This window comes from Ahaetulla prasina, chromosome 7, assembly GCF_028640845.1.
Source record: "Ahaetulla prasina isolate Xishuangbanna chromosome 7, ASM2864084v1, whole genome shotgun sequence".
NCBI classification, from domain to species: Eukaryota; Metazoa; Chordata; class Lepidosauria; order Squamata; family Colubridae; genus Ahaetulla; species Ahaetulla prasina.
The window spans coordinates 46,742,029-46,755,348 of NC_080545.1; the positions used below are offsets into that span (position 1 = coordinate 46,742,029).

The 13,320-nt window shown below is 40.5% G+C and overlaps 1 protein-coding gene across 2 annotated transcripts in view; it reads left to right on the forward strand.

The window, feature by feature from the left end:
• Positions 1 to 409: 409 nt before the first annotated feature.
• The window catches only part of SRGAP1 (SLIT-ROBO Rho GTPase activating protein 1), a 146,103-nt gene continuing 133,192 nt past the window's right edge, over positions 410 to 13,320 (forward strand). For both annotated transcript variants that reach the window (XM_058191200.1, XM_058191198.1), the window contains exon 1: positions 410 to 3,739. Coding sequence is in view for 1 of the 2 variants with exons in the window: in XM_058191198.1 (XP_058047181.1) it covers positions 3,673 to 3,739 (67 nt within the window). In the remaining variant the exon portion in view is untranslated. The remainder of the gene's footprint in view (positions 3,740 to 13,320) is intronic.

Sequence of the window (13,320 nt, forward strand, 5' to 3'; positions counted from 1 at the left end):
GTCTTTTACAGGAAGGATATTGCAATAGATGATTTTGTGTGTTAAGCACAGGTCATGTCAAAGTCGACGGAGTTGTAAGTTTTCTAATCCCAGGATTTCAAGTCTGTTGGTATAAGGTATTTTGTTGTTTTCGGAGGAGTGAAGAACTCTTCTAGTAAAATATTTCTGGACTCGTTCTATTGTATTTATGTCAGAGATGTGGTATGGGTTCCAGATGGATGAGCTGTATTCAAGAATAGGTCTGGCAAATGTTTTGTATGCTCTAGTTCAGGGGTGTCCAAACTTGGTCCCTTTAAGACTTGTGGACTTCAACTCCCAGAGTCCCTCAGCCAGCAAAGCTGGCTGAGGAACTCTGGGAGTTGAAGTCCAAAAGTCTTAAAGGGACCAAGTTTGGACACCCCTGCTCTAGTTAGTAGTGTAGAGTTTTTAGAAAAGAAGCTGCGTAAAATTAGGTTTACAACTCTTAGGGCTTTTTTCGCTATGTAGTTGCAGTGGGCTTTGGCATTAAGGTCATTTGATATGAGAACTCCCAAGATCTTTGACAGGGTGGGGGTCATCAGTTAGGTAATGTCCATCAAGTTTGTACTTGATGTTAGGGTTCTTTTTTCCAATATGTAAGACTAAGCATTTGCTGGTTGAGATTTGGAGTTGCCAAGTTTTAGATCAATCGGAAATTAAGTCGAGGTCTTCTTGAAGGGTAGAAGTATTATTAGTGGTATTAAATAGTTTGATATCGTTAGCAAAGAGAACACAATAACTTGAGATGAGGTCGCAGAGATCATTTATGTATAGTATGAAGAGTGTTGATCCAAGAACACTACCTTGGGGAACGCCACTTTTGACAGGAACGGGATTAGATATAGCGTTGCCAATTTTGACCACTTGTTGTCTGTTTGACAGGAAGGCATTTATCCAATTGTGAAGAGGTCCCAAAATGCCGTAGGATTTTAGCTTGAGGAGTAGTTTATCATGTACTACTGAATCAAAAGCTTTGCAGAAGTCTATGTAGATTGCATCTATTGCTTTTCCTTGATCAAGGTTGTTTGTGTGATTGGACACACAAATTCCCTGTGTGTCCAATCACACTTGGCCAATTCTATTCTATTCTATTCTATTCTAATAAACTTTGTCTTATCTGAAGATAGCTTCAGTCCCAGATATGTTTCCCATGAATATACTGCAACCTGAAATGTACATCTCAGCCTAGGGCTATCTGTAGGGCCTACCAAGTCCTATAGTTGTGCCTAACATCCTGTACTAGAAAAAGTAACAATTATTCTGGTATTTATTATAGAATTCCCTGAAAGTGATTGTTCAATTAAAATTTCCATATGCAACAGAAATCTTTTTTTAAATAAAAGCACATTTTGCTTTAAATAATATCTCAATGTATGATGTAGTGGTTTAATGTGATAATGAATTTTAATTGGTAAAAGGCCTATTTTGCTTCATCTACTTCTGAGTATAATTCTGAAAAAAAAATTAAATCCAAGTTGGATAAAATAAGGTTTGCCCTAGAAAGGCATGGACTATTATGTTTAAATAGTCAAACTGAAAACTAGGGTCAGACTACAGATAAAGAGCTAGAATCATGGTTCTCCCCCCCAATACACACTTCTCTTAACTTGCTATCAACTGCCCAATATAAAGGGCATGTCACTCCCTTCATTTTCAGCTCTGTGGGAGAAATGACCCTCACCATCAACCGATATCGAATTATTCTGCATTTGATTTTAGGCTTTTCCAAACTGCAGCTGTCCAGGCATGTTTCAACTCTTATTCGGCCATGAAGCCCACATCTGAACCTATCTTCACAGAGTTATTATAAAACTGGTTGAGGAAGTCATCTCAACTCCTTGGAAAAACGGATTATACATGAGATATATATTATTTAGTACTTTGCTTAAATGCCACGAAACATAAATTTCGATCCTTAATCTTGAAAACAGTTTAGAAAAATAAGAAATCTAAAACATTCCCATCATTGTTCGCAACTTAACAATAGCAGCATAATTTTCTGTCATAGTGTTGCAAGCATCAATGTACTATCTATATTTCGCAACCCGAGGACCTTCTCCATTAAGTTATTCCTTCGGATCTGGACCGTGCGCCCGTGTCTTCCACAAAGATGGGTGTGGTTACTTCTTATACTTCCAGGCGCATTCGTGGAAGATACATAGATGCGTGCGCACATCTATACATTATTTCTCGGTGTAAGATCATCATCATACTCTACAGTTTCCCCTCTAATACCGTAACTATTTAGTAGGATTCTTAAAAGGGACAGGATGGCGGAGGCACCTAGAAGATGAACGCGGTTTTCAAGCGAACACAAGGAAACAATGCTCGGGCGATCTTGCGACAAGGTTGCAGACGTGATCTCCAAACTAAGCAACCGCCCTTCTCTTTCCTCCTCCCACCTCCGTTTCCAGCTTTATGTCTTCCAGACAGAGCCGCATTTGCTGTCCACGCCGGGATCGAGCGCTTTCCAACACCTCATCTTCGCCCAGCACTCCTTTCCTCAGCACAGCCCCGCTCACCAGATGCTCGCCTGGAGAGGGAAGAGGACAGGCGCCGCGCGGCTCAAGGGCCGTTCCTCCCCCTCTGCAGCTGCTTTGAGTCCCGCGCAGCAGCAGCGCGCTTAGCAAAGCCGGCGCTTAAGCGCAGCCTCCAGCGCCAGCCTGGGCACAGGCCGCTCGCTTCTTCACCCCGGGAGGCACTCAGCAACCTCGCACGCTACGTCCCACCTTCTGCTCTCTGCCATTGGGCGGCAGAAGAACTTGCGTAGTTGCCGTTGGCTACTAGAGACGTCGCTCCGCGCAGGGTGGGGAAAGAACTCGCCAGGCACTTGGGCGCCGCTGGGCAGGAGACTAAAGTCTTTCTGCTTGCTTGAGCGCCTTCGGATGGGCTGCTGGTCTTCTTTCCCATTTCCCGTTTCAGGCCAACAGCTGAGGGAAGCGGCGGCAAAGCGGCGGTCTCAGTTAAAGGCTTGGCGGCGGCACCAGCTGGAGGAGGCGAGGGGAGTGGGAGCAGGCGAAGGAAAGGGCGAAGCGAGAACTTTGTTGGGAGGGCGAGGCTGCTGGCTTATCCGGGAGACGCTTTGAGGGGCTGCTGGAGGTTGAGTTAGACGGCGCCTCGCCCAGGTCTCTTGGGAGCAGGTCGCTTGTGTAGCTCTCGCTCTCCGGGAGGAGGCGACAACAGCGATAGCAGCTGCCTAGAGCTCCTCGAGTGCCGCCGGACGCGCCGGAGACTAGCCGAGCACGATCCGGGATCCATCCCTTCGCCTCGCCCGAGGCAAGCGATGCTTCCAGGGAACACTCGCCGGTTCCAGTGACTTAATCGAAGCTTCAGAGAAGGGCAGCCGCGGTACGGAGCGAAAGGAGGCGAATGCTCAGCCTTGTGCTGCTCTCTTCCCCCCAGTCTTTACTGCCGGAGATGGTGCCCGCCCCGGGATTAGTTTAAAGCCTTCTCTTCAGCCCCGCTTTTGTGGAGGTGAGCTGGAGGGACCTACGCCACCTACTCCGAGAACCGGCAGGCTCTGGCGTGGGACGCGTTGCTTAGTGCCGCGCCTAACCCAGCCGATCCCCCTTTCTCTGTGGGAAAACGATAATCCTGTAATCCCAACTCCGGAGTCTTCTCTAGCAGTGTAAAACGAAAACAACCGTCTGGAGAATGTCATCCTCAAGCAGATTTAAGAAGGACAAAGAGATCGTAGCCGAGTACGAAAGTCAAGTGAAAGGTAAAAAAGCCGGGGTGGGTCAAGATGCCCGTAGTTTGTTTCTCTTTATTCCTCCATCGCTACCATCACCTGTTTGGTTGCGCTTCCCTGCCCTCTTCGTGCCGAGGACAGAATGAAAATCCGTCCTTCCGGATTAATCAACCGGAAAAAGCCACGGTATGATCTGTGTACCAGATACTAGTGTGGATTACAATCTTGGCACTCTTTGAGATAAATTACATTGATTGAAAAGGATGACAAGAAAATCCACGCTTGTATCACTGAAACTGTTGATGGACTGTAGTAATATTGCTGTTGATGTGGCAGCTGTGTGGGGGTAAAATTAAATCGTTTTAAATGGTAAGTGTGCCAGCTTCCAGGAGACACTAACCCAGGAGTCATCCAGCTGATCACTCAGTCTCTGAGGAAAATGAATAGGTGGGACATTGGTAAGCAAGCCTTTATAGATTTACCAGCCATCTGTATAACTCTTCCTGAGTAGAAATCTGGAAGAGAGGTTTAATTTTTTAAAAAGTTAGTTATACACTTATAATAATTGCAATGCAATTGAGCAAAGTGTATGAACTTGTCTAGTTCTTTTGGACTTTGATTTGGTGAAAGGAAGGTTGTTGCTGGTTCACATCTGCCATATATATTCAATTCACTTTTCATTCAATCTATCAGGGCTGTTCAAAATACTTTTTAAAACCAATCCTATTAGAGCCAAGGAGAAACGCAGTGGTTTGACCATTTCGTATGTTTTTCTTCAGTTATTACTTTTTTCATGTTACAAAAATTATATTTGAAGAACTTTACTTTTTATTCTATTTTCTGTTCTTCCATATATCATATAGCCTTCAAGAAAAAGGATAATGGAAATAAAATCTTCCAGCTACTAGAGTTCAAAGAATAGAAAAAAATAGACATGCAGTAGTGACATTTTAAAATACAATATGTATGACATGATTTGTCCACAAACTAAACTTGATATACAAGTTGGAATGTTCATTCTTTTACAAATGGAGCTACAAGCTGTGGAACTTTAAATATTTTTGTTTTTAGGTTTAAACAAGTTAATGCTGAAAACCAAATAAATTATCAGTATTGTTGTAAACACAGTGTGTTTTCTGGATTTGCCTTGTCCTCCATCAAACAGTTACAGAAAGCTTCTTTTCAGGAAAAATAGTAAAAAAGGTGATGGCGATGGAAGTTCAGACTTCATGAGTTGTCACATGAAGTCTTGTTTAACCAGTTTCATTTCTGAACCTGTAGTAATATCAACAGTTTTTACTGTCTTTTTATGTAGATTTTATTAAGTAAAACTTCCATGTACTAGTTTAGTTCTTAATTTGGTATGTTTTGGACTATTTTGCATTGTATTCGGTTCATAGTACATACTTCATAAACCCTTTTTCCCCCTTTCACATCTCTTATTAAAGGATCCAAGATGGTGGTCATTTTGAATTTATATGACTGTTAATCCAGAGTTATCTAGCATGTCTGTGGACTATTGGAATGGAGCAGTAGAGGCACTTGATATCTAAGGTTTTGAATTCAAATTGGGTTTTATTAAGAACTTTGTTCTTTCAGTCTACTTCATTTATTCTGTTCATTCTGCCTTTTTCCCCTCTACAATTCCCTCACGAATATAAGCTTCTAATTAAAAACATAAATGCACATGTAACATATAAACCCTCTTTGTATAACTATTAATAGACCCACAAGATTCATTTAAAAACTTGTGATGAAATACTGAAAACTCTTTAGCAACCTGTATTCTTTTAAACTCCTGCATTGTTTGTAGTAAGATCTCTGCATGGTTTGTCTTCTTTTGTTAAGATTTATTTATTAAGTTTCTTGTATTCATCCAGCAAAACTAACAACAAAATTCAGAGCAAAATCCTCTTTAGATTGTTCAATAAATGTTTGTTTGGTTAGGTTAGATGTTTTTTAAATATTTCATTCAGTGGTGAAATGTAAAATTTGTTACTGTGGGCGCGGCTTGGTGGTGGTGGGTAATGTGACTGGGTGGGCGTGGCCAACTTTTTTTTTTTTTACTTTTAAAAGCATTTTTTCCACAACCTCTTTGGCCGAATCTTTTGTTGGAAGATATATTCTTTGGCACCTTTTAAAAGTACATAATGCTTGTTTCTCTTATGTTTCCTCTGGACACAATTAGACTTGACACAGGATGAGTTGTAGAAAAACCTTGTTGCTAATGAAGTCAGTTTTATGGAAGCTTTATCTTTTTCTTTCATCAGTTCAAATGGTGATCTTTATGTGATAGAATGAGGAGTAGTTTAATCCTCAATAGAGTTTCATGAACTAGTGTTAGAATGAGGCTAATTGTTAACTATTACATTTCTTTTATTCTTTCTATCAAAATTTATATCCTTAGATGAATAAATAAATATTTTTGTGGTTTACCCCATTGTGACAGAAATATTTTTTCCACTACAAATGAAGCAATCGGCATTTTATCAGTTGCTATTTTATGTATTAGTGTCTCTTGAAAAAAAGCAAGCATGAAATGAACTGAATTGCTTTGTTTATAGGCCATCTGAAGTAATACTCTACCATTATTTGTTTATCAAAAATCCATTAGGCCTAAAACAAGATTCTCTGTGTACTATTACAATATTCTACTGGAGTTAATGGGATATCAAATATTTCTGAGATCACCTCTTTAGGTGTAGGTCAGATAGTTCTTAATTGCTTCCGTAATGTACTTGTCCATTTATGGTCATCAGTTTTTCTGGCTCATTGTTTAGTCAAATTAACTACTGTGGCTTGTAAAGAGGCTGGTAGTAGTCAGTGGATAGTTTATTTATTTATTTGTAGAATTTATTGGCCACCCATCTTACCTCAGGGTAACTCTGGGAGGCTTACAGTTATAGTTGACTATATATGTTAGGGTAACTAATATATATTCAGAGTTACTGTATAACATGGAAATATTTTGAGATTTTATTTAATATCAACAAATATTCTTCAAGAATGCTCTCTGTTCTGAAGACAAGTTGAATTACTATTCCATCCATATATTACATAACATTTCTAGAAACATATTGCATTTATCAAGAAGATATTAAGAATGAAAATCAAGAGTTCATTTATTTGCGAATCTTTGGAAGTGTACAATTCCAAATTGTACAATTCAGTATCCAAATTTTGAATAATTTATTTATATAGTTTCCATTTATAAAATTCTGGATCGCTGAAAAAAATAATAAAACCATAAATATAATAACAGTCAGTAGAAACCACCAGATTACTCATTAAACATATCATTAAAAGAGAATTAGAAGTAAAATTAAATTAACTAGATCCCTTATGTTCTATAATTCTGAAATAAAAGAAAAAACAAGGCACAAATACCCACAATAGCACAGTGCTGGCACTTGAACCTCAAATACATGGTCAGCTTTTCTAACTATTAAGAATGTTGGAACTATCTGGGTTTGTGGAACAATCTGTTCCATTATTGAAAAGGTCTTCCGGATCATCAATCCCCTCATGTTCCAAGTTGGGAGAGCTGAATCTTGCCCTCTGAGATCAAACACACAGGATAGGGCAAATTCGATTCAGAGAAGATGGTGGTCCCGCTGCTAACTTGGACCCAAGCAATGAAAAACTTTATAATCATAACTGTCAGTTTGAATTTTTCTAAAAACGTATTGGTAATCAATGCAACTCCCACAATACTGTCTAGATGTTGGTATGAACAAAATATCCTTTAGCCACACTCTCTACCTGCTGATCAAGTAGGAGGGTCCTAGAGAACTCCCAAATTGTGGACCAGCTTTTGTGGGAAGTATCTTATCCAGAGCTATTATTGGAGTCACCAATAAATCAGTTGGTTTCTTGACGACAATCAACTTCCTTTCATTGGATTCAGTTTAGCTTGTTTCCTCCCATCCACTTCTTCAGATCTTTTAGGCATGGTAGAAAGACATCCAGGGTATCTTTTGCTTGACCTAGATGTAGGGCTTCACCGCATACTGATAATGCCTCACCCTGAACTGATAGATGATCTTTTCCAGTGTTTTCGTTTAGATGTTAACAACCTGGGGAGAAAGCAGAGATCTGGAACTACTTTTTAAAGGAGTAGAGTCTTGATACCGTAACATTTGCAGTCCAGAGAGATGGTATGTTTGGTGACATCTCTACTAAGAGGACTAGAACCATGATTGCTTTAGTCCAGGGGTGTCAAACTCAATTTCATTGAGGGCTGCATCAGTAATATTGTTGCCCTAAAAGGGCCAGTTGGGTGTACAGGTAACTAGTCTTTGACTATAATTGAGCCCAAAATTTCTGTTGTTAAGTGAGACATTTGTTAAGTGAATTTTGCCCCCTTTTATGACCTTTCTTGCCACAGTTGTTAAGTGAATCATTGCCGTTGATAAGTTGGTAACACAGTTGTTAAGTGAATCTAGCTTCCCCATTGATTTTGCTTATCAAAAGGTTGCAAAAGTGGATCACATGACCTTGGGACACAGCAACAATCATAAATAAGAATCAGTTGCCAAGCGTCTGAATTTTAATCATGTGATCATGGGGATGCTGCAAAGGCCATATGCAAAATGGTCATAAGTCATTTTTTTCAGTGCTGTTGTAATTTTGAACAGTCACTAAATGAACTTTTGTAAGTCAAGAACTATCTGTATACAGTCCTGGGCCTAAATTCCAAAATTAAGGTTCCGCAACACTCCCCCAGATTAAAATAATTCTTTCAGACTTTTGCATAATTTAAACAACATATTGGGGAGAGGGAGGTTTAATCAATCCACCCATTTCCTTTCTGAGAAAGAGCCAAATTGCATTACGAATTTGTCCTAATGTTGCCATTTTCATTTGTGGCAGCCTTATGGGAAGTCAAAGTGAAATATTCCTGAATGTTGGGATGCGTACTCTGACAATTCTCCCACAGATTTTAATTTTTTAAAAAAATCAATTTTAACCAAAAGGGGAAAAAAAACCTTTAAGCATTTTACCTTTCCATACAAAGTTTAGAACTAACTCAATACACAAATTGTATACTGATGTCTGGAGGTGATAAAATGACTTGTGAAAATGTGAGGGATCAGACATCACAAGCAAACACAGTTTAAAAGTTGTAACAGCAACTATAGAGGGCTCTAGATGGGATTTAGCCCAGAACTAGTCTCAAAATAAAGTACCTCACACAACTGCTGTGAAGGTAACAGGCTTATGCTATTAAGAGGGCAGGTGGGGTGAAGTTGAAGCATTTTAAATATAGTAAACAGACTCAACTTGATACAACCCTTTGAAGGAATGATAAGTGAGAGTTGGGATGACAATGCCTTAATGAAGAGGCTTCTTTTTCATTCAGTGCATCAAATCCCACATGAGATAACAGTCAGAACGAGAACTGAACCCGCCTTTTGATCGGGCTCCTTCCTGGCTTCCCTCATTCTTGCGGCCTCTTCTGCAAAATGGGAAGTGCAGTAACCTCAACTCTGCAACCCAAGAGTCAATTCGAAGGACCAAATGCATCTGGTCGGATAGACTTGTAAAGCGCAGCCGACAAGGAAGTGAACCCCGTCTCCCTCCTGCTAAATGCGCCACCGCTGTAGTCAGCACAGGAAGCAGCACTGAGGAAACACCTGAAAGCTGACAGGCAGGCGGTGATGGCAGCCTCTGTGGCACCCCACGCCAACTCTGAAAGCCCGCTACCCACCTCTGCTCCTCCCACTCCCTCAACTGATTTTGCTGCGATGCCTCCATTGTGGGCACAACGGCTCCTGGCAACTGTTGTATCCAGCTGGCGCCTTTTCTCCTCCTCCTCCCTTCTCCCTCCCCTTTTCCCATAAAAACTACTGTGGCTACCCAGCCCTCAAGCTTGTGGGGCACCAGGACCCTGCAGCCCAGCCCTGGCCCTCTTCCCCTCCAGACTCATGGGCTTCCTGGGCTGGAGAAGAGTGGGGGGCGATGGGGCTTCTGTTGGACACCTGCTGCTGCTGGTCTGGCTGCCGGGGTGTGTGGGGTGAGGTGAGGAACTTGGTGGGATGGGTGTGACCTGGCTGCAGAGCCCCAAGGTGCACAAATGTGGTGCAGGCGGGGTGAGGCCAAGCATAGTTTATTGGATGCCCTGGCCTGGGCTCACATCCAGCTCACATCCAATATGTATATATTGTAAACAGAACTGCTAAATTTTTAATTAAGGCAGTTGAGCTAAGAACCTGATACATCAAACAAATTGGGGTTCTATTCAAAGAGATTCACTTATCTAGTTGGTCAACTCCTTCTATTACCACATATGAATTTTATCACTGTATTCTGGATTTAAATTATGTATTTTTTTTTTATCTTATTGATAAGGTCACAAGATCAAAACTATTTTATTTTAAGAGAAGAATGAATGAATCACTACCTTTCAGGGCAATAATTATTAGTTCCTCCTTTAACAAAGTACTAACTGGCTCTTGAATCTTCAAATATAAATACGGTATTTACCGGTAAATCCAATCACCTATGGAGCAAGATATCTGATCATCACTAGGTTTGTTGCATGATATTTGTTACTCTGCCTTCCCAGCCTTTGAATTATAGCTGCTGGTGCACATAAATTTCTGTTGGCGGACCTCAAATAGGGTTTATCTGCTGTGCTCTGCCAATTAGGACATGGTTATAATGCCAACTTTATCGTTATCAAACAGGATTAAGAAGGAGTAAGATCTTATTGTCAGGGTTCCAAGTAACATTCACAACAAAAGAAGGCTCTGAGGTTTGAAGTTCCTCAAAGTTCCATTTTATTAGAGATATCATATTGGCACATCTGGGAAAAGTCGAATCTGAAAGCTTCCAGGTTTTCCCCACCCAAATGAAAATCCAAATCCCTGCCCAGCACCCACATGTTCATCACATGGTCCAATCAATGCACCATCCCAACTGGAGATGCCTCCGAGTCACACCCCTACAGGTACAGGGCAGGATGTTCTTGACTCCTGGAGAAAGGAATTTTATTATGGCTATATATCTCCCCAGCTCCATACAATCCCCCCTCCCAGTTTCCCACAGCACTAAATGTGGCAGGCCTGAAAGTCCAATGTAAAAGATGGCTTCCAGGCCTGACACTTATTACACAAGAAGTTGGCATTCATTAACAATAGGCTGAAGCTAAGGTGCCTAGCAATCCAACAAACAGAATACGGAAGAAGGCAGCTGGATAGAGGAGGAGAACCAGTAACAAATTACTATTCTCTCCTAGAACAGGCTACCTTATTGGTATAAGTAGTCCTTGACTTATGATCACAGATGAGCCCAAAATTTATGTTACTAAGTGAAGACAGTTGTTAAGTGAGTTTTGCCCTATTTTACGATCCTTCTTGCCACAGTTGTTAAATGAATCTCTGCAGTTCATTTAATGAGTCTGGCTTCCCTATTAATTTTACTTTTCAGGAGGTTGCAAAAGGTGATCACATGATCCTGGGACACTGCAACCATCATAAATATGAGTCAGTTGCCAGGGGTCTGAATTTTGAACCATGGGAATGCTGTACTGGTTATAAGTGTGAAAAATGGTCATAAATCACTTTTGCGGTGCTGTTGTAACTTTGAATGGTCACTAAACATAAGTCAAGGATCACCTATATCTCACTCTAGCCATCGGAGTGTAATTTTCCCTTGCCCTCCTGATGTTCCCATGATCTGCTACAGCAAACAGTTGAGGTCCTTAATAGTTCCCATATGCTGTCTATAAAGGTTTACCTGGCTGTCTGGCCAAAGGCCATTTCTGTTGATAGCTGCTGTATCTCAACCACTCAAATAACAACATAGTCTCAGTTTAGCATTTCTCACACTCCTTGGATCTTTGCTTCCATCAGGGCTTCATAAGCTGAGGAAATATTTTCTGGTCTGTTTCTGGGGGGTCCTAGACTTTTCTCTTTCACACAATTTTCACTCTAACAGCAAGCAAAATCATAGGAGAAAGCATAGCAGGGTCATGGACAGCGATGGCCTGCACCTAGCCTACATTTTCAAATACATTCTTTAGGACAGGGGTCTCCAACCTTGGTCCCTTTAAAACTTGTGGACTTCAACTCCCAGAGTCTCTCAGCCAGCAAAGCTGGCTGAGGAACTTTGGGAGTTGAAATCCACAAGTCTTAAAGGGACCAAGGTTGGAGACCCCCTGCTTTAGGAAGCCAAAGGCTACAGTTGCAGCAATGATGTGAAGACAAGTTTCTAACCAGCACTGTGTTGATCTTCTTCCTTTTTCCGTAACTTCAAATGACAACAATTGCAGTGATGGTAGTAGTGATAGCAACAATTGTCCTGCCTTGAGGACAATTGCCTTGACAAAGAGTGGAGAAAGAGGCACCAGCACTCTTAACCTCTATTAAACCTGTTGTCATAGGCCAGTGACCCATCAATTCTCGATTACCTTTGGCCCTATTCTATCTTTAATTAATCCTTTAGCCTCTCTTCATTTGTTCCTCCACTCATCCTAGTTGTCATCTCTTTTTCCCCCCGTTTCTCCATATTCTTGCCCTTTCCATTCTATCTTGACCAAATTCCTTTCTATCTTACTGATGTCCCTTTCCCATGCTGCTCTGGATACCTTTGCTTTCTGGAAACTGCCTCTTTCTCATCACTATCTTCCTTCTTTAATTCATTCCTTCACAGCCCTTCCTTCTCCACACATCTGCCTTCTGGTGCTCAGAGCGTTCAGCAAGAATTCCAGATTATTATTATGCTCGCAAGCCTTACTATTGTTTCTCATGGTTCTCTGTTTCTTTTGTGTCAGTAGTATAGCATAAGAGTGTTCGGAATTGTCCATTATTAGGGAGCAGTTACTCGCCTGATGACATCAAGAGGAATGAAGTAAAATTTTAGCAGTTGTTAATTATTTTAGAAATTATTTTATGATATGCTTCATACAATTTTCTCTTTACATTTCAAATGAAGGTTTGGTGAAATGATCTTAATGGCAATGTATTTAATAAAATTTGAATAATATGAAGTCCAGAAAGGCTAAAAGGTCTCCATGATACATGGTTTTGTCAACTCTTAAATAGCTTTCACTAGGTTATTTTTAGATTGTATATGTTTTTGAGATATTATATATGTTAAGTTATAACCTATGGAGCTGTGGTACTTGAGTTCATATACTTTTCTAATTGTACTTATTTATTTGTACGTCAACCCTATTTATGATCACCGGTGAGTGATCAGAGGCAGTATTTTCATTGCTTCCATATGGATCACATGTCACATCCCTATCAGTGGTGTCTACTTTTTCATCATATAACATATTTTAATATTTTAAGTTGATAAAGTACCTGGCCACATTAATTCTATGACTTTGCTCAGGATGGTATCTCAGGGTGATATTTTTTGCAATGAGATAGGATATACAGACTGGGAACCCTTTGATAACTGAACTTTGATTCTTACACCTCAGCTCCATAATATAGAAAAAATCATAGGGTTGGAAGAGGTCCTCTAGTCCAACCCTTTGCCCAAGGCAGGATTCTTCGTATCATCTTGGACAAGTAAGTGATTGTCTAATCTTTTCTTAAAAATCTCAGTAGGTGAAATTAAAGAAGAAATTGGTACTGCCACTACAGTTTTGGGGTCAT